The 23099-nt window shown below is 35.7% G+C and overlaps 1 protein-coding gene across 8 annotated transcripts in view; it reads right to left on the reverse strand.

Moving 5' to 3' along the window:
• The window catches only part of CRB1 (crumbs cell polarity complex component 1), a 276695-nt gene that overhangs the window by 249539 nt on the left and 4057 nt on the right, over positions 1 to 23099 (reverse strand). For 2 of the 8 annotated variants that reach the window (XM_082425370.1, XM_082425372.1), the window contains exon 1: positions 10807 to 21972. The exons of 5 other annotated variants lie outside the window; for them this stretch is intronic. In XM_082425370.1, the coding sequence (XP_082281496.1) occupies positions 10807 to 10843 (37 nt within the window). In that variant the 5' untranslated portion in view covers positions 10844 to 21972. Of the gene's footprint in view, positions 1 to 10806; positions 21973 to 23099 lie in introns of those variants that run through there. One more of the 8 variants, XM_082425366.1, reaches the window with a different exon arrangement.

The following is a 23099-nucleotide window of genomic DNA, read 5'->3' on the forward strand; positions in this document are numbered from 1 at the left end:
TGGTGTATCCACTCTAGCATGCCCACTTTGCCTAGTCTTTCACCATCTGGGATGCCAATTCTGGCATTTCTACCTTGCTTGCGGCTCCTCACTTTCTCCATGGTAATGCCAACCTTTCAGCATGTTTGCACTGTTTCCCAGGGTTCTTGCCTGGGTGTTAAATCTTGCATCCTCAGAGAGTTATCCCATATTATACTTTATCCACTTTACGATACATCCCCCTTTGACTCCAGCGCCCTCAGAATCCAGTTCCATGCTTATTCTCTTGGCAATAGGCAAGTAGAAATCTATATAAGATAAGTCTGGCAGCAGGTAGGTGGAGGACACTCTTCAAGTTTTAAATGCAAATTATGAAAAGCATTGGAAATAAGATGAGGAGACAGTCCTGTCCTACTTGCATTGGGCAAAGGTGTTGTTTTCCTTAACATAAAGCCCTCAAAGTCATTTATCTTAAATTTTACTTTATTTTTTAAGGGTTTGATTTCTGTTAAAGCCTACCCACCTGTGCTGTCATTTAGGTGAGACCTCAAATTGAGTACATGAAGCAAACCTTGTGTCTTATATTTTATGTTTGTATGTATAAATCTTATTAAATGCTAAGTGTCTTTAACACACTTTATTCAGTGTACAGAGTTCTACTTCTCATATGAAATGCCCCTTCCATTCCCCTCCTCATCTGTATTTTTAGATCCTCACTGAAAATTATTTTCTTATCAAATTCATCTAGTTTTAGATATTGCTGTACTGAAGCTAGTTTCTTACTGCTCTAATTTATTTAAGTCCTGGATTTTAGGTGACAGGGACTCATCATCAGAGACAAGTTGCTGAGGAATAAGAAGAAAAGAGCAAGAGCTGAGGAGCAGACAACTCATCTTTCCTACCTTTATTTCACTCACACATTTTTTCACTCCCAGTATGTCTTTACCTAAGTGTCTTCAATACTTGTTTGCTCTCCCAGCTTTTCTAGATCTACATATTCTCCTCGTAGTTTTAGGCCACTTTGAAAGGAAATGATCTGAGAAGGTGGGAGAGAAAGCAGAAGAGCTGACTGGAGGCTCTTTTGTCCTTCCCTCGTGGGAGCAAGACTGCGAATGGGCTGGACTCTCACTATAAGAGGTGAAGTGATGGAGGACATCAGAAACAGAAACCCAGACGCTGAGCTCATATTCCCTTTGGTGTGAGGCCCCATCCCATGAATACGTATTTATATGTAATACAGACAACTCAGTGAATTTGCTCTCAGCCTTAGGATCCTGTTGCCATAGGACTGCCTAAAAAGTCCAGATCTCATATTCATTTTGCAGTCAGCTCACAAAAGTTTTAAATATCATATTTGTATCATTTTATATCCAAGAAATATATTCAGAGACAAACAGCTGGAGGAAGGTTGAAGCATTTCCTCAAATGGATTCATGTCTTAGTCGCTCATCTTCTAGTGAGGAAGTGTTACTGTTGCCTTGCATTTCCTGAAAGCCATTAAAGAATTTGAAAAATGAGATTGGGTATACAGATTAAAAGTTTTGAACTAAAAACCATAATTTTACTTTAAAATATTTGTGAAGAATATTGATGTCAAAATGCTTTTTAATTTTTTGTAACAGACTAAAACAAAACTGAAGGCTATTTTATGAGTTTAAAAATGTATGATTTTAAAATGATAAGCTAGCCTTAGGACCTGCGCAGAAGGGGAGAGGCGGCACGTTGAAAGGAGGGCCTCTGGAGTGTGGAGTTCCCTAGTTTGGAGGAAGATGGTCAAAAGTGCATTTTTTAAAATGTGACATGTGAGGAGGAACCAAGATGGCGGAGTAGAAGGACGTGCTCTCACTCCCTCTTGCGAGAACACCAGAATCACAACTAGCTGCTGGAAAATCATCAACAGGAAGACACTGGAACTCACCAAAAAAGATACCCCACATCCAAAGCAAAGGAGAAGCCACAATGAGATGGTAGGAGGGGCGCAATCACAGTAAAATCAAATCCCGTAACTGGTGGGTGGGTGACTCACAGACTGGCGAACACTTATACCACAGAAGTCCACCCACTGGAGTGAAGGTTCTGAGCTCCACATCAGGCTTCCCAACCTGGAGGTCCAGCAATGGGAGGAGGAATTCCTAGAGAATCAGACTTTGAAACGTAGTGGGAATGGATTACAGGAATTCGACAGGACTGGGGGAAACAGTGACTCCACTCTTGGAGGGCACACACAAAGTAGTGTGCATATCGGGACCCAGGGCAAGGAGCAATGACCCCGGGGGAGACTGAACCAGACCTACCTGCTAGTGTTGGAGGGTCTCCTGCAGAGGTGGGAGGTGGCTCTGTTTCACCATGGGGACAGGGACACTGCAGCAGAGGTTCTGGGAAGTACTCCTTGGCGTGAGCCCTCCCAGAGTTCACCATTAGCCCCACCAAAGAGCCCAGATAGGCTCCAGTGTTGGGTTGCCTCAGGCCAAACAACCAACAGGGAGGGAACCCAGCCCCACCCATCAACAGTCAAGTGGATTAAAGTTTTACTGAGCTCTGCCCACCAGAGCAACAGTCAGCTCTACCCACCACCAGTCCCTCCCATCAAGCCTCTTAGATAGCCTCATCCACCAGAGGGCAGACATCAGAAGGAAGAAGAAATACAATCCTACAGCCTTTGTTTGTTCCTTTGGTGGAACAAACACCACATTCACAGAAAGACAGACACGATGAAAAGGCAGAGGGCTATATACCAGATGAAGAAACAAGACAAAATCCCAGAAAAACAACCAAATGAAGTGGAGATAGGCGACCTTCCAGAAAAAGAATTCAGAATAATGATAGTCAAGATGATCCAGGACCTCGGAAAAAGAATGGAGGCAAAGATCGAGAAGATGCAAGAAATGTTTAACAAAGACCTAGAAGAATTAAGAACAAACAAACAGAGATAAACAATACATTAACTGAAATGAAAACTACACTAGAAGGAACCAATAGCAGAATAACTGAGGCAGAAGAACAGATAAGTGACCTGGAAGACAGAATGGTGGAATTCACTGCTGCAGAACAGAATAAAGAAAAAAGAATGAAAAGAAATGAAGACAGCCTAAGAGACCTCTGGGAAAACAATAAACGCAACAACATTTGCATTATAGGGATCCCAGAAGGAGAAGAGAGAAAGGACCCGAGAAAATATTTGAAGAGATTATAGTCGAAAACTTCCCTAACATGGGAAAGGAAATAGCCACCCAAGTCCAGGAAGTGCAGTGAGTCCCATACAGGATAAACCCAAGGAGAAACACGCTGAGACACATAGTAATAAAATTGGCAAAAATTAAAGACAAAGAAAAATTATGGAAAGCAGAAAGGGAAAAATGACAAATAACATACAAAGGAACTCCCATAAGGTTAACAGCTGATTTCTCAGCAGAAACTCTACAAGCCAGAAGGGAGTGGCATGATATACTTAAAGTTATGAAAGGGAAGAACCTACAACCAAGATTACTCTATCCCGCAAGGATCTCATTCAGATTCGATGGAGAAATCAAAAGCTTTACAGAGAAGCAAAAGCTAAGCGAATTCAGCACCACCAAACCAGCTCTACAACAAATGCTAAAGGAACTTCTCTAAGTGGGAAACACAAGAGAAGAAAAGGATCTACAAAAACAAACCCAAAACAATTAAGAAAATGGTCAGAGGAACATACATATCGATAATTACCTTAAACGTAAATGGATTAAATGCTCCAACCAAAAGACACAGGCTTGCTGAATGGATACAAAAACAAGACCCATATATATGCTGTCTACAAGAGACCCACTTTAGACCTAGGGACACATATAGACTGAAAGTGAGGGGATGGAAAAAGATATTCCATGCAAATGGAAAGCAACAGAAAGCTGGAGTAGCTATACTCAGATAAAATAGACTTTAAAATAAAGAATGTTACAAGAGACAAGGAAGGACACTACATAATGATCAAGGGATCAATCCAAGAAGAAGATATAACAATTATAAATATTTATGCACCCAACATAGGTGCACCTCAATACATAAGGCAACGGCTAACAGCCATAAAAGAGGAAATCGACAGTAACACAATAATAGTGGGGGACTTTAACACCTCACTTACACCAATGGACAGGTCATCCAAAATGAAAATAAATAAGGAAACAGAAGCTTTAAATGACACAATAGACCAGATAGATTTAATTGATATTTATAGGACATTCCATCCAAAAACAGAAGATTACACTTTCTTCTCAAATGTGCACGGAACATTCTCCAGGATAGATAACATCATAGGTCACAAATCAAGCCTCAGTAAATTTAAGAAAACTGAAATCATATCAAGCATCTTTTCTGACCACAAGGCTATGAGATTACAAATGAATTAGAAGGAAAAAAACGTAAAAAACACATGGAGGCTAAACAATACGTTACTAAATAACCAAGAGATCACTGAAGAAATCAAAGAGGAAATCAAAAAATACCTAGAGACAAATGACAATGAAAACACGACGATCCAAAACCTATGGGATGCAGGAAAAGCAGTTCTAAGAGGGAAGTTTATAGCTATACAAGCCTACCTAAAGAAACAAGAAAAATCTCAAGTAAACAATCTAACCTTACACCTAAAGGCACTAGAGAAAGAACAAACAAAACCCAAAGTTAGCAGAAGGAAAAAATCATAAAGATCAGAGTAGAAATAAATGAAATAGAAACAAAGAAAACAATAGCAAAGATCAATAAAACTAACAGCTGGTTCTTTGAAAAGATAAATAAAATAGATAAATCATTAGCCAGACTCATCAAGAAAAAGAGGGAGAAGACTCAAATCAATAAAATTAGAAATGAAAAAGGAGAAGTTACAACAGACATCGTGGAAATACAAAGCATCCTAAGAGACTACTACAAGCAACTCTATGCCAATAAAATGGACAACCTGGAAGAAATGGACAAATTCTTAGAAAGGTATAACCTTCTAAGGCTGAACCAGGAAGAAATAGATAATATGAACAGACCAATCACAAGTAATGAAATTGAAACTGTGATTAAAAATCTTCCAACAAACAAAAGTCCAGGACCAGATGGCTTCACGGGTGAATTCTATCAAACATTTAGAGAAGAGCTAACACTCATCCTTCTCAAACTCTTCCAAAAAATTGCAGAGGAAGGAACACACCCAAACTCATTCTATGAGGCGACCATCACCCTGATACCAAAACCAGACAAAGATACTACAAAAAAAGAAAATTACAGACCAATATCATTGATGTATATAGATGCAAAAATTCTCAACAAAATACTAGCAAACAGAATCCAACAACACATTAAAAGGATCATACACCACGATCAAGTGGGATTTATCCCAGGGATGCAAGGATTCTTCAATATACGCAAATCAATCAATGTGACACACCATATTAACAAATTGAAGAATAAAAACCATATGATCATCTCAATAGATGCAGAAAAAGCTTTTGACAAAATTCAACACCCATTTATGATAAAAACTCTCCAGAAAGTGGGCATAGAGGGAACCTACCTCAACATAATAAAGGCCATATACGACAAACCCACAGCAAACATCATTCTCAACGGTGAAAAACTGAAAGCATTTCCTCTAAGATCAGGAACGAGACAAGGATGTCCACTCTCACCACTATTATTCAACATAGTTTTGGAAGTCCTAGCCACGGCAATCAGAGAAGAAAAAGAAATAAAAGGAATACAAATTGGAAAAGAAGAAGTAAAACTGTCACTGTTTGCAGATGACATGATACTATACATAGAGAATCCTAAAAATGCCACCAGAAAACTACTAGAGCTAATCAATGAATTTGGTAAAGTTGCAGGATACAAAATTAATGCACAGAAATCTCTTGCATTCCTATACAGTAATGATGAAAAATCTGAAAGAGAAATTATGGAAACACTCCCATTTACCATTGCAACAAAAAGAATAAAATACCTAGGAACAAACTTACCTAGGTAGACAAAAGACCTGTATGTAGAAAACTATAAGACACTGATGAAAGCAATTAAAGATGATACCAACAGATGGAGAGATATACCATGTTCTTGGATTGGAAGAATCAATATTGTGAAAATGACTATACTACCCAAAGCAATCTACAGATTCAATGCACTCCCTATCAAATTACCAATGGCAGTTTTTACGGAACTAGAACAAATCATCTTAAAATTTGTATGGAGACACAAAAGACCCCGAATGGCCAAAGCAGTCTTGAGGGAAAAAAACGGAGCTGGAGGAATCAGACTCCCTGACTTCAGACTATACTACAAAGCTACAGTAATCAAGACGATATGGTACTGGCACAAAAACAGAAACATAGATCAATGGAACAAGATAGAAAGCCCAGAGATAAACCCACACACCTATGGTCAACTAATCTATGACAAAGGAGGCAAAGATATACAATGGAGAAAGACAGTCTCTTCAATAAGTGGTGCTGGGAAAACTGGACAGCTACATGTAAAAGAATGAAAGTAGAACACTCCCTAACACCATACACAAAAATAAACTCAAAATGGATTCGAGACCTAAATGTAAGATCGGACAGTATAAAACTCTTAGAGGAAAACATAGGAAGAACACTCTTTGACATAAATCTCAGCAAGATCTTTTTTGATCCACCTCGTAGAGTAATTGAAATAAAAACAAAAATAAACAAATGGGACCTAATGAAACTTCAAAGCTTTTGCACAGCAAAGGAAACCATAAACAAGACGAGAAGACAACCCTCAGAATGGGAGAAAATATTTGCAAACGAATCAACCGACAAAGGATTAATCTCCAAAATATATAAACAGTGCATGCAGCTCAATATTAAAGAAACAAACAACCCAATCCAAAAATGGGCAGAAGACCTAAATAGACATTTCTCCAAAGAAGACATACAGATGGCCAAGAAGCACATGAAAAGCTGCTCAACATCACTAATTATTAGAGAAATGCAAATCAAAACTACAAAGAGGTATCACCTCACACCAGTTAGAATGGGCATCATCAGAAAATCTACAAACAACAAATGCTGGAGAGGGTGTGGAGAAAAGGGAACCCTCTTGCACTGTTGGTGGGAATGTAAATTGATACAGCCACTATGGAGAACAGTATGGAGGTTCCTTAAAAAACTAAAAATAGAACTACCATATGATCCAGCAATCCCACTACTGGCCATATACCCAGAGAAAACCATAATTCAAAAAGACACATGCACCCCAATGTTCACTGCAGCACTATTTACAATAGCCAGGTCATGGAAGCAACCTAAATGTCCGTCGACAGACAAATGGATCAAGAAGTTGTGGTACATATATACAATGGAATATTACTCAGCCATAAAAAGGAATGAAATTGAGTCATTTGTTGAGATGTGGATGGATCTAGAGACTGTCATACAGAGTGAAATAAGTCAGAAAGAGAAAAACAAATATCGTATATTAATGCATGTATGCGGAACCTAGAAAAATGGTACAGATGAACCGGTTTGCAGGGCAGAAGGTGAGACACAGTTGTAGAGAACAAACGTATGGACACCAAGGGGGAAAACCGCGGTGGGGTGGGGATGGTGGTGTGCTGAATTGGGCGATTGGGATTGTCATGTATACGCTGATGTGTATAAAATTGATGACTAATAAGAACCTGCAGTATAAACAAACAAACAAAAAAACAGCTAATACTAAACTTTCTTTGGGTTATTCGTATGGAAATATGTTACTATAAATGTTTCAGACATTACATGAAATTTCTAAAAATCTTATATATTCTGGTATAATGTTATAAGTCATAATTCTAGTTATTACTTTAAAATGTATATCTCAGAAATAACTAAATTTCCTTGTCAATTGCATTATTATGAACTTTCATCAAATCTTTAACTGTGGTCAATTTTAAGTCTTTTTTCATTTACAGACAGTTCTGGGTGTACTCTGATGCTTTTGCAAAAATGTTCCTATAAAAAGGTTTCATCTTCAAGGAATTCATGGAAAAGACTCTGACAAGTACAGGTTTCTGGTAACTGACTATACTGCTGAACTGAATGAATAAGCATTTTCAGAACTCTAATGGAAAACTGATGAATTCATAAAAGTGCTAACAAAAGATCAAAATGAAAAAAAAAATTAATTACATGGGACTGAGTGAACTGATGAGGATGATTATAATTTTTGTGACTTTCTGTTTGAATTAAAAAAAATGATAAGCTAGGAACTGTAATCTAATTATTCAGTACTTGCAATAACATCTGAAACTTTTTATGAAAATATTTTATAAAGAAGCTATAATATCTCCTGCCTTTGTCTTGGTATGGGAACCATTTCTAAGTTGTTGATGATATGTAGATTTTATAGTACCTCCTCTCTATAATGGAAAACAAAATCTAATTAATAGTAGCTACCATTTATATATCACTTAATAGTTTGTAAAACACTGCCACCTATATCTTCTCATTTGATCCTCAAGACAATTTTATAGGTAATATTATTGTATCATTAGCTAATTTTACTAGTTAAAATCTTTATCCTCCCAGAGGTTAAGTAACACTCCAAGTTTTCTTGATTAATCAATTACAGAACCAAGATCTGACCTACATCTTCTGACACTCGAGTACATGCTCTGTATATTTTACTGCTACCTTTTGCTTGGGTAAATTATCTTGGTCAAGTTTTTTGATCAATATGGACTTTATCTTTCTCTGCAAAATACAGGCAGTATTTAATAGATTCCAAAGGATATTTTCAGCCCTATATATCATTTTCTTTTGCATACTCTTGGCAGACATGAAAGTGGATAATTTTTTTTTTTTTTTTACCTACAGGACCAACCATAAGGGAACTAGATATAATCAACCCCTTATCAGATAGATTTAATTTGCCACATGGTGATTCTTTCCCAAGACTTAATCTAAAACTGATTATAATGTCTATCCTAATACCTATATCTGGTGAGGTCACAGAAAAATAGAAATAAAATGAAAAATTTGGATAACTATCATGAATGTTTCCTTTGGAAATTAACTTGGTGAAAAAAGAATTAAAAATCTTAAATTATTCAATATTAAATTATTCTAACACTAATTCAGAATGCACCCCTATGTTCATAGCAGCACTATTCACAATTGCCAAGATATGGAAGCGACCTGTGTCCATCAACAGATGAATGGATAAAGAAGATGTGATATATGTATATACACAATGGAATACTACTCAGCCATAAAAAAGAATGAAATTTTGCCATTTGCAGCAACATGGATGGACCTAGAGATGATCATACTAAGTGAAGTAAGTCAGAAAGAGAAAGACAAATATCATATGATATCACTTATATGCAGAATCTAAAAATTACAACAAACTAGTAAATATAACAAAAGAGTAGCAGACTCACAGATATAGAGAACAAACTAGTGGTTACCAGTGGGGAGAGGGAAGGGGGAGGGGCAAGATAGGGGTAGGAGATTAAAAAAATTACTAAATATTCAATTATTAAGTATTCAAACAATGGTTTGTACAAATTTACACTTCAATCCCAAGAAAGAGGGTCTGAGAAGCATAGATCAAGAAACTATATTCAGGACTTCCCTCGGAGTCCAGTGGTTAAGACTCCGTGCTCCCAATGCAGGGGGCATGGGTTCGATCCCTGGTTAAGGAACTATGATCCCGCATGACCCACGGCCCAAAAAAAAAAAAAAAAGACAGAAGCTATATTCAGCATAGCTTTCTAAATAGTTCTCTAATTATATCTTTCATTCAGCTGATTTAGTACAATAATTATAACAATTCTCTAAATGGAGGAATACTGTATAATATTGTACTATTGCAAGGTCAAAAAGCATGGGTTCAAGTCCTGATTTCTCCATTTTAGCTGAGTGACCTTGAGCAAATTGTTTAATGTTGTTGTGGTTCAGTTCCCTGAGCTGTAAAACAGTACCTCTGTTAGAATGGAGAGAACTGAATGACTTAAATGGCTTAATACATACAAATCATTAAGTACTGTGCCAAGTACACCGTAAGTGCTGCATAAGTGAAAGACAGTACTATTAATAACCATGTTATGTTGCAACTGTTACTATTACATCTGGCAAAAACCTTAAAACCTGTATGATATTCTACCTCCCATAGACCTTTGGTCATCTACTAATCTAGGACATTTCATGAATTTTTTTTTCTCAAACATAGATTAAACTTCAAGGAAAGGGCCTTAAAGCAAACTTCTTTATTCTTTTCCTTAGAGGTAGGTGGCAAGTTTAAAGAGAGGTCAGCATAATCTAGGTTTGCGTCTGAGCAAAGAGGAAATGCTGGGAATCTAGGAAGTTTGTCAATTTTTTTATACAAAATGTGTCATGCATATTCTTTACTGCCAAATCATGTTACTAATCTCATAAAAATACTTTTTAACTTATTTGACCTCAAGAAGAGTACACCATAGTACTCCTCCTGGTTACAAAAAGGGAAATAACACCTGGCATGAATTAAAATATTTTAAATAATTGACAACGGTAAAAGCAAGCTGCAAATTTTTACCCTGAGTAGAACAAGTTTTGCAATTAATTTTAAACTATGGGTAGAAATGATCTTTAAAGAAATGATGTTGTAGAATTAAGCAAACACATATCACTAGCCCAATAACATATTCAAAATTAATATAGAAAGGATATTTGGTGGCCTCATGGTAGGGTCACATCTGTTGAGAAAGGCTGTGGTCTGGTGTTGACTGAGGATCAAAAGATAGACAACATGGGTTTTTAAACCTTATAAAACTCCTTAACTGTTAATATGATTAAAGAGCTGCCTATATCAGAAAAACTCAAAATAGAGGCTTACGGGAGATAGAAGTTCCTTCCCTCTCTTGTTCTGTCATCCTGGCTGCTTGAGCTCCAGCTGCTCTTCATGCCAGCACTGTGGGCAGTGGGAGAGGGTAAATAGGAGTAAATGTCACAGGCCACAGACCTTACTTCTTAAGGAGACCTCCTGGAAGTCCTGCCCAACACTTAACACTTCACCGCCCACTTGGTTATGCAGCTGTGCATCTCTGAGACGGCATGAGATGGGACAATGCAGTCTTTTCCTCTGAGTGGCAATCTTGGTGTTCTGCTATGGGTAGGGGAGGAGAGGAGAGCTGCTGGGGTAGACAATTAAGAGTCTGAGCCACCATTCATTTAAGTCATAATTAAAGCAGTTCTGTCAGTTCCAGGCAAGCAAAAGCCACAATATTTGATGGAGATCTTTGAGACATTAACCACAATGCAAAGTGCCTGTCTTCAAGTGTCTAAAATAAAAATCAACACATTACTGTTTGGGTAGCAGGGGTTGGCACCGACAAGTCCAACATAGCTATTAAACAGTGATTAAGTCTGGGCCATGAAGTCAGGTCACCCAGGTTGAGCTGCAGTTCATACCAACTGTATGAACGTGGGTAAGTCACGTGACACCTGAGATTCCTCATTTGTGAAGTGGGGAAAATGTTACCTATTTGTTGAGGTTGTTGTGAGAATTAAATAAGTTAAAAATGGAAAGTTAATCAGTACAGAACTCTGCTGAGACCCAGTTGGTTGGTGTTCAATAAATATTGGCTGTTATTAAAATTTATATTTTATTGGTGTTATACTGAAGGCACACATTATCTAAAAGCCTTCATACTACATAAAGATATATAATGAAAACAAAAAATTCAATTAAATGTATATATTAGTTTTATACTTATTAAATTTACATTTAATTTTAGACCACATATTATTACTGTGTGTAAAGTCTAATAATCTATATTTCCCAGAGAATTTTAAATAAATACATAGACTGCTAAAGAAAACTGCAAAAACTTCATAATAAGTAGGACTGTATTTCTATTATGAATTTTAGCATACATTTTTGCAGTATTAATAACCAAGAAAGTCATACATAGTATCCAAAAGAGAGAATAAAAGAATACCCTTAGCTTAAAAATCATTTGATCCTAATTAAATCACAAGTATATTGTAGAATAAAGCGCAGATTCCTATTAGTGAAATTCTATCTATTTAAAGTTTTATAAAATCTACTCAGCATTCTACATTAGTGTCTTGGAAATAATCAGCTCTCTGGTATTATTTATAAAGTATACTCATTAAAGGAACTGTAGAAATCTTGATACACTGATGAATTGCACCCTCCAGTGGAAAAAAAATTTATTCATAAAAACTTAGTATGCTTCTGCAATGCAGGTTTAATGCATTAAAATGTGCTTTTACCTAAAAATGTTAATGTAATTATGTTTTATAACCTGCACTAATGTATATCTGCCACTATTCATTTCCTCTGGGTCTCCAGAGAGTTGCTCTGAGTTTCAGAATCTATTGTGTAAACAGGCCATTAAATGCTGGGAAAGTAAAAGAGCTTTAAATGAAAAAATTAAAAAGAAAAAAAGATAAATTTGGACATGCGCATGCATAAATTGAATATTTTCTAAAAGAATATCCTTTACCCTGTATTTCATGTAGAAATAGTTTAGATATATTATACCATATCATCAGGCAAATGTTTCATTATTCTTCAAAATATATGATTTTTTTCAATTGGAAAAATATGAATTACTGCTTGTAAAATTATTATTTTTCAGAAAGAACTGAAAGGCTGAGCACGTCTCTGTGTTTTTCACTATAGTCTGAGAAGCATACAAGCTGACACCAACAGGATGTAAGAGGTATGTTTTGAACACAGATCAGTTTGACTCCAAAACTGAACTCATCCCACAATATTCTATACCAATCCTATGGTTACCGACCCCTTGCTCAATCTTCTTCTTCTCACGGATCAACAGCACACTATCAAAATCAGGAGCAGGTATCACCTAAAACTGAGGTCCTTTTCTTAGCTGTCATCTCTCCTTGAAATTCCTCCCTCCTTTGCTTTCCTCTCTCTGCTGCAATGTGACCTCAAAAATCCCCTCTATTTTCCCAATTCTTCTCTAGCCTTGCCTTACACACCATACACACCAGGCAAAACGAAAGCCTGATAATCCAACTTGAGTGCCTTCTATCCTAGCACGCTCATTAGAGGATTTCCAAACCTCTTTCTTGCAGATGGTCATACTAAGAAATACAATTTTCTCTCCATGCTGCCACTTTGCCAAACAAACATCTGCTGTCCTTGACAAATCAACTTAAAGCTTTCTCACAAAAGAAAGCAAACACAATTTTTTATCTTTGTTACCTGAAGCTCTGACAGCCCAGGGCCTAATTCTGACACCCTCTGTCTCCCCTGTGCTCCTTTGATCCTGTCTCTTATCAGAAACACTTCTGGAACCAGCCTAGGCATTGAGCTGTCAAGTAAGATTTGTTCTCACCCTTCTTGAATACCTTCCTCAACCTAATGCAATGTTTTAATGTTGCTGGTTCCAGGTTTAATTTCTACTTCTTCAAAGTTCTTTATTTACTCCACTTGTTTTACTTATTTATAAATATTTTACTTGGTTCTTCATCTCTTTAAAAATGTAACCCCCACTCCCTCAACTTTTTATTTTTTATTTTTTTAATTGAAATGTAGTTGATTTACAATATTGTGTTAGTTTCAGGTATAAAGCATAGTGATTCAGTATTTTTGCAGATTATATTCCATTATAGGTTATTAGACAATAATGGGTAGAATTCTCTGTGCTACACTGTATATCCTTGTTGCTTACCTTTTTTATATATAGTAGTTTGTATCTGTTAATCCCATACACCTAATTTGTCCCTCCCCCCTTCCCTTTACCCTTTGGTAAGCACAGGTTTGTTTTCTATATCTGTGAGTCTGCTTCTGTTTTGTATATACTGTACATTCATTTGTATTAGGTTTCAGATTCCACATATAAGTGGTATTATATATCAGTACTATTTGTCTTTCTCTGTCTGACACTTTACTAAGTATAATATTCTCTAGGTCCATCCACGTTTTAAATGGCAGTAGTTCATCCTTTTTATTCTGAATAATATTCCATTCTGTATGTACACCACCTCTCTTTAATCCAGTCATATGTTGATGAGCACCTGGATTGCTTCCGTGTCTTGGCTATTGTAAACAGTGCTGCTATGAACACTGGGGTGCACATATCCTTTCCAATTAGTGTTTTCATTTTTTTCTGGATATATATATCCAGGAGTGGGATTGCTGGATCATATGGTAACTCTACTTTTAGTTTTTTAAGGTACCTCCATACTGTTTTCCATAGTAGCTGCACCAATTTACATTCCCACCAACAGTGTAGGAGGATTGCATTTCCTCCACATCCTCTCCAACATTTGTTATTTGTAGATTTTTTGATGATAGACATTCTGGCAGGTGTGAAGTGATACCTCATTATGGTTTTGATTTGCATTTCTCTAATAATTAGTGATGTTGAGCATCTTTTCCTGTGCCTGTGAGCCATTTGTATGTCTTCTCTGGAAAAATGTCTATTCAAGTTTTCTTGATTGGATTGTTTGTTATTGAGTTGTATGGGCTGTTTGTATATTTTGGAAATTAACCCCTTGTCGGTTGCTTCATTTGCAAATATTTTTTCCTCTTCCATAGGCTGTCTTTTTGTTTTGTTGATGGTTTCCTTTGCTGTGCAAAAGCTTTTAAGTTTAATTAGGTCCCACTTGTTTATTTTTGCTTTTATTTCTTTTGCCTTAGGAGACTGATCCAAGAAAATATTGCCGTGGTTTATGTCAAAGAGTGTTTCCCCTATGTTTTCTTCTAAGAGTTTTATGGTTTCATGTTTTACAGTTAGGACTGTAAACCATTTTGAGTCTATGTTTGTATATGGTGTCAAGGAATGTTCTAAAAGATCTATATTTTTTACTCCTCTCCCCCACATTTTGTGTTTTTATGTCATATTTTACATCTTCATGCTTATCACTTTACTGTTTATTGTACTTATAGTTGCTTTCACAACTTTGTTTTGTTTTGTAATCTACATACTGGCTTATTTAAGCGATCTTCAATCCTTACTATATATTTGCCTTTCCTGTTGGGATTTTCCTTTTCCTATAGATTTTTGCTTCTTTTCCATTTAGAGGAGACCCCAAATAGCCAAAGCAATCTTGAGAAAGAACAAAGCTGGAGGCATCACACTTCCTGATTTCAAACTATACTACAAAGCTATAGTAATCAAAACAGCTTGGCATTGGCATGAAAACAGACACATTGATTAATGGAATAGAATCAAGAGCTCAGAAATAATCCTGTGCATATAAGGTCAATTAATTTTCGACAAATGAGCAAGATATATAATGGGGGGAAGATAGTCTCTTCAATAAAGATGTTGGGAAAGCTGGACAGCCACATACCAAAGAATGAAACTGGACTCCTCTCTTACGCCATACACAAAAATCAACTCAAGATAGCTTAAAGACTTAAATGTAAGACCTGAGACCATAAAACATCTAGAAGAAAACAGGTGGTAAGCTCCTCGACATTGGTATTAGCAATAATTTTTTGGATTTAACAACAAAAGCAAAAACTAGCAAGTGGGACTACGTCAAAAAAAAAGCTTCTGCATAGCAAACTGAAAGGCAACCTTCAAAATAGGAAAAAATATTTGCAAACCACATACCTAGCAAGGAGTTAATATCCAGGGCTTCCCTGATGGCGCAGTGGTTAAGAATCTGCCTGCCAATGCAGGGGACACAGGTTCAAGCCCTGGTCTGGGAAGATCCCACATGCTGTGGAGCAACTAAGCCTATGTGCCACAACTACTGAGTCTGCGCTCTAGAGCCCGCAAGCCACAACTACTAAACCCACGTGCCACAACTACCGAAGCCCACGCACCTAGAGCCCGTGCTCCGCAACAAGAGAAGCCACAGCAGTGAGAAGCCTGTGCACCTCAACGAAGAGTAGCCCCCACTCACCACAACTAGAGAAAGCCCATGCACAGCAATGAAGACCCAACATAGCCAAAAGTAAATTTAAAAAAAAAATGGGCAAAGGACCTACATAGACAATTTTTCAAAGAAGTCATACAAATGGCCAACAAGTACATGAAAAGTTGCTCAGCATCACTAATCCTCAGGGAAACGCAAATCAAAACCACAATATGTCACTTCTCATTCGTTAGGATGTTTATTATCAAAAAGACAAGATAACAAATGTTGGTGAGGATGTGGAGAAGAGGAAATCCTTGTACACTGTTAGTGGAAATGTAAACTGGTACACCACTATCAAAAACAGTATGGTGGTTCCTCAAGAAATTAAAAATGGAATCATTATCTCAAAGAGTTATATGCACTCCCATGTTTATTACAGTATTATTCACAATAGCCAAAATATGGAAACAACCTAAGTGTCTGTAGACGGATGAATGGATAAAGGAAATGAAATATATATACATATTATCCAGCCTTAAAAAAAATGAGAAGGAAATCCTGCCTTTGCAACCTGGAGGCATTAGGCTAAGTGAATAAGCCAGACAGATACAAAGACAAATATGAATACTACTTGTTACCACTTATATGTGGAATCAAAAAACAAAAAAGTCAAACTCATAGAAACAGTAGAAAAGCAGTTGCCAGGGGCTGGGAAGTAGGGGAAATAGGGAGAGTGATAAAAGGGCACAAACTTTCAGTTATCAGATGAATAAGGTCTGAGGATCTAATGCATAACATGGTGACTATAACTAATAACATTGTATTGTATAATTGAAATTTGTTCAAAGAGAACTTAAATGTTCTCACTAAAAAAAAAGTAAATATGTGAGGTGATGTGTTAATTAATTTGATAATGTATTAACTTACAACGTATATGTATGTCAAATCATCATATTGTACACTTTAAATATCTCACAATTTTATTGTCAATTATACCTCAATAAATTTGAAAAAAAAGTTTTACTCTAGGTAGCAGAGAAGTCCCTGAGACTACATTAAGTTTTATAGTCATTGTGTTTTCATAAGGTGAAAAAGCTTTCTTATTCCTTGCCCAGCATATGTGACATGCTCTGACTTTGGAGTCTAAAGTCTAAGGGACTGTAAGTACTATGACATTACTTGACACCTTTTCTTTATGGTACTTTAAAAAAAAAAATTTTTCCTCACTATAAAAATACATGTTTATAATAGAAAAGTTGAATTTTTTTTAAAAAAATTGAAGAAAAGAAAATCTTATGTCACTCCACAACCTAGAAAGAATTCCTATTAATATTTTGGTGCAATGTTTTCCAATCTTTACTCAGTAATAATTTTTTTATACATGTGACCATACCATATGAACAAAAAGTACTCTTTTACACATAAAAATTATTATGTAAGCATTTTCTATGTTATTACATTTACAAAAATAAATATATCATTACATAATTACAAAAATGAATATATCATTTTTATTGAGTGATCAGTTCGGTGCTTTGTGACCACCTAGAGGGGTGGGATGGGGGGGTGGGGGGGAGGGAGACGCAAGAGGGAAGAGATATGGGGATATATGTATATGTATAGCTGATTCACTTTGTTATAAAGCAGAAACTAACACACCGTTGTAAAGCAATGATACTCCAATAAAGATGTTAAAAAAAAAAAAAACTACATTGAGACACCACTTCAATTCCATTAAGATGGCTGTGATAAAAAAGACAGACAATAAGGCAAGGATGTGGAGAAACTGGAATTCACAATCCTCATACATTGCTGTTGGGTACATACAATGGGGCAGTCACCAAAAAAAAAAAAAGTATATATATATATATATAATTCATATAATATAAAGTTTACCCTTTTAAAGCATACAATTCAGTGGTTTTTAGTGTATCCACAAAGTTGTACAACTATTACCACAATCTAATTTTAGAACAGTTTCATTACCCCAAAAGAAACCTGTACCCATCAGCAGTCGTTCCCTTACTCCCTTTTTCCCTAGACCCTTACAACTACTAATCTACTTTCTGTTTTTGTGAATATCGCTATCCATTTCATATAACTGGAATCACTCAATATGTGGTCATTTATGTTTCACATCTTTCACTTAGCACAGTTTTTCAAGATTCATCCATGTTGTAGTATGTATCAGTACTTTAATCCCTTTCATGGCAGAATAGTATTAAATTGTATGAATATACCAGATTTTGTTTATCTGTTCATCAGCTGATGGACATTTGGGTTTTTTCCACCTTTTGGCTATAATGAATAATACTGCCATAAACATCTGTTTACAAGTTTTTGTGTGAACATATGTTTTCAGTTCTCTTGGGTATATACCTAGGAGTGGAATTGCTGGGTCATATGGTAACCCGTGTGTTTAACTTTTTGAGAAACTGACAAAGTATTTTCCAAAGTGGGTGCCCCATTTTATGTTTCCACCAGCAGTGTATGAGGATTCCAACTTCTCCACAGACTTGCCAATGCTTGTTATCTTTTTAATTATGACCATCCTAGTTGATGTGAAGTGGTAGGTATGTACTTGTGGTTTTGATTTGCATTTCTACACAGACTATGATGTTGAGCAACTTTTCATGTGTTTATTGGCCTTTATATATCTTGGGAGAAATGTCTATTCAAATCCAATGTCCATTTTAAAAACTGGGTTTTTTTACTCATAAGATTTTAAAATATATTCTGGATACTAGATCCTCATCAAATTTATCATATGCAAATACTTTCTCCCATTTTCAGGTTGTCTTTTCACTTTCCTGATAGCGTCCTTTCCTTTTGGTACTTTTACAAGATGGAGGGCTTGAATGTCACTTTCCAACCATGCTTTTCTTATTTTTTAAAAGTCTCTATTGTTCTTTGCAGAAACTAACAGGTAGCCAGCCTGCAAAACTGAATTCCAGCCCAGCATCACAATGCAGAATTTTGAAGGGTGGACTGGAAGTTAATAGACAATAACTTAATAAATGGCACATAGGAAGGTAAGAGTTCATTATCAATTATAAATTGTTTTTTTCTTTACAAAAAAAAAAAAAAACTTTGATACTGTTGATCTTCTCTTTTAAGTGATTGTTTCCATTTCATTGATATCTGTTCTTTGCTGTTTCCAGCCTTATAACCTCTTTGGAATTTGGTGGTGGGGGGGTGCTTATTTCTTAAAATGAATGCATAGGTCAAGGATTTTCAGTTTTTCTTCATTTCTAGTGTGAGCATTTAAAGTTAAAATTGCCCTCCAAACATGATTTTAGCTGTCACATTTGTTTTGATATATTTTTATTATTATTCAGTTCAAAATATTTTCTAAATTTTATTGAGATTATTTTCTTTTTCTTATGGGCTACCCATGTATTAATGAATTTCCAAACATTTGGGGTTTTCAAGTTATCTTTTTTTGTACTAATATGTACATATATAATAATGTTATATATATAATTAGTATATAAAATATTATGCAATAGTATACTTATCTTTTTATATAAGTAAATAAAATAGTATATAATATGTATACACATATGGATAAATAGAAATTTATAAGTATATATTATAAAATATATAGATAATTTAGTACAGGCATACGTTTGAAATTGTTATATCTTCTGCATGGATTGCAAATTATGATGATATGTCCTTCTATCTCAAATAACTCATTTATGTTAAAGTCTACTTTGTCTGATATTAATATACATACATCAATCTACCTTTGGTTAGTATTTGCATAGTGTATCATTTTCCAAATATGTCCTTTTAACTTTGTGTTGTCTGTAATAATCAAGTTTTTGTAGTAATTAAGTCTGTAGTAGCAAGTTTTTGTCTTTTTTTTCATTCAGTCTGTCAATGACTGTCCTTTTAATGGAATAGTTTGGTCAATTTACAGTTAAGTAATTAATTATTACATTTGGTTTTAAGTCGACCATCTTACTATATTTTTCTATTTGTTTCAAATGCTCTTTCTTTTTCTCTCCTTTCTTTTCTTCATCTTGATTCTTTTTTCAGTGTTCAATTTCCCCACCTCTATTAGCCTATTTATTAAACGTTTAATTTTGATTTTAGTAGTTACTCCAGGGGTTATAACAAACATCCTTGAGTTATTAAAGTTGTATATAAATTAGAACTTGTAACACATGCTGGACAGCACAGGACCTTAGAAATTCTTAATTCAATTCAATATATCTTGTCTTTTATGTTATTATTTTGTTAATCCCACAGTCATTTTCATTATTATTTTCACAGTCAATTTGCATTTACTCATGTTATTCTTTATTCTTTCCTTCACTACATTGCTTCCATTTGTGATTTTTCCCTTTGCCTAAGAGTCTCCATTTGGTATTTCTGGAACTGTGAGTCTGCAGTTAGTGAATTCTCTCAAGATTGGCTTATTTCAATACTTTTTATCTTGCTCTCATTTGAAGGATTTGTTCTAGCTCAGCAGTTATCTTTTTTGAGCGTCATTAAGATATCATTAAGATGTCTTTTGGCTTCTTAGGCTTCCATTGGGAAGTCAGCTCTTGGTCTAATTTTGCTCCTCTAATGCCAATACTCTTTTTTCCCTATGCATGCTTTTAAAATTTTTTTCCTATCTCCAATTTTCAGCAGTTTTACTATGACATGCCCAATTTTACGTTTCTTTGAACTTATCCTGCTTGGAGTTCCTAGTATTTCTTGCATCTCTGGCTTGATGTCTCTCATCAATGGGAAATTCTCAGCTACTATCTTTTAAAATACTGCCTCTTCCTCATTGTCATTCTCCTCTCCTGCTGCTGTGGTTCTATTAAGATTTGTGTTTGGTGTTTTATGTGTTCTACATATTTCTTTTTCCTCTTTTCTGTATTACCCATTCCTGCTTTCTTTGTGTTTTATTTTGGATATTTCTTCTGATTTATCTTTTAGTTCAATAGTTTCTCTTCAGCTCTTTCTAATCTTAGGTTAAACACATCCATTCTTCTAAATTTCACCTGTCATATTTTCCTGTTCTAGAATTTCTATTTGATTTCCATTTTCAATATTCTCTGTCAATTCCTTGAACATATTACTCATAGTCTATTTGTTGTTGTTGTATTGGTCCAATAACTTCATTTTCTTGATCTTCTGTGGATCTGTTTTGTCTGTCTTTTACTTTTTTGGAATAGCCTGTGTGTTTGATTCAATGCTGGATATTGTATATTAAAAATTAACAAGTTAAGAGTCTGGATGATGTCACCTTAATCAAAACAGCATTTGGTTTTGCTCCTGGCAGGCAGAGAGGCTAAGAGAAGAAGCAATTCCTGATTGTCTTTCTCAAAGGAATAAAAATGTTAAGGGCTTCAGTGCTGTGATGGGTGGTCTATTTCTAGTACATTCTTACTCATAGGTTAGGCCTTTCAGAGTCCCAGCTGAAAACATGGGGTGTTTATTAGGGCCCTTCCTTTCTCGGGGTCCTTAAATTTCAATGTTCATCTCCCTGCCTCATGAGTCTGTCAAGGATCTACTCATTTTATCAGCCTCTCAGTTGCTTCCTTCCAGTCAGTAACTGCCTTTAGGGAGAAGCCCCCGCCTCCCAAAGCCAGATCACCTCTTTGAGCCTCTTTTTCTTGCAGACCAGGCCCTCACAACTCCTCACACATAACCCTGGTAGCTATGCCATGCATTCAAAACAGTACCTTTTGTTAAAAAACATTTTGTCCTAGCTGTTCACAGCAGGAGAATTGGTTCCAGCTACTTAATTCACCATTGCTGATACTGGAATTCCTCCATGCAAAATAATTTTAAGTTTATATGGTTGATTTAACAATTTTTTTCCCTTAATTGCTTCTGAATTCTGATTCGTGGTGAGAGAGACCTTCACCATTTTACTGTTATTTAGAAGTTTGTGTTTTGTTATAGTTCTTTTATGGTTTCAGCTTTTACATTTAAATTTTTGATACATTTGGGATTTATCTTGATTCACTGAGGTTATATACAACTTACTTTTATTTCTGATGCCCACCTCTTTATCTATCTTCATTTATTGGATATTCTATCTTTATGTCACAGACTTGAAATTTTACCTTTTTATATAGTAAATTAACCTGTGAATTTGAATCTCTGGAATTTCAATTTTTCTATTGTTTCATTGTATGTCCCTGTTCAAGTGTCTGTGTGACATTCTTTTTTTTTATGACTTTAAGATTGACTGTCATGCAATACTCTGCATGCATTTAAAGTAAATAATTTGATCAGTTATGATATATGTATACACTAGTGAAACCATCACTACAATCAAAATAATTAAAATTTTCTTGTGCCCTTTTTTAATTTATCACAAACTCTGATGCCACCCATTGTGACTAAGCAACAAACTGTCATTTTAATCTGCAGTTTCTAGACATTTGATAAATGGAATCATGTAGAATATACTCATTTTGTCTTTTATTCAAGTTATTTTGAGACTCATCTATGTTGTTGTCTTTGGCATTAGTTTGTTCCTTCTTATAGTTAAGTAATAGTATTCTATATATTTGTTTATCCATTCACCTGTTGTTGGACATTTAGGTTGACCCCTATTTTGGGCTATCACAAGTAAAGCTGCTATAAAATTTTGTATATAAGACTGTGTGGATATAATGCTTTGGTTTCTTTTGAATAACGACGGAATGGCTAGGGCTTCCCTGGTTGCGCAGTGGTTAAGAATCTGCCTGACAATGCAGGGGACACGGCTTCGAGCTCTGGTCCAGGAATATCCCACATGCCGCGGAGCAACTAAGCCTGAGCGCCACAGCTACTGAGCCTGCACTCTAGAGCCCGTGAGCCACACCTACTGAGCCTGCATGTCACAACTACTGAAGCGCACGTGCCTAGAGCCCGTGCTCTGCAACAAGCCAATGCAATGAGAAGCCCACGCACCACAACAAAGAGTAGCCCCCGCTCGCCGCAACTAGAGAAAGCCGCGCACAGCAACGAAGACCCAACACAGCCAAAAATAAATAAATAATTTATCAAAAAAAAAAGATGGAATGGCTAGCTTGTATGTGTAATTTTCTGAAATTGCTCAACTATTTTCTAAAGTGCTTGTATTCCAATAAGAAGTGAATGAGATTTCCAGCTGATATGCATCTTTATCAACACTTGATACTGTCAGTCTTTATAAGTTTAGTTATGCTTATGGATGTATCTCACTGTGATTTTTATTAGCATCTCCTTTAAGATGCTATTTATGACTCTACTACCCAAAGCAATCTACAGATTCAATGCAATCCCTATCAAACTACCACTGGCATTTTTCACAGAACTAGAACAAAAAATTTCACAATT

Source organism: Balaenoptera physalus (assembly GCF_965194825.1).
Source record: "Balaenoptera physalus genome assembly, chromosome: 1".
Classification (NCBI taxonomy): Eukaryota; Metazoa; Chordata; class Mammalia; order Artiodactyla; family Balaenopteridae; genus Balaenoptera; species Balaenoptera physalus.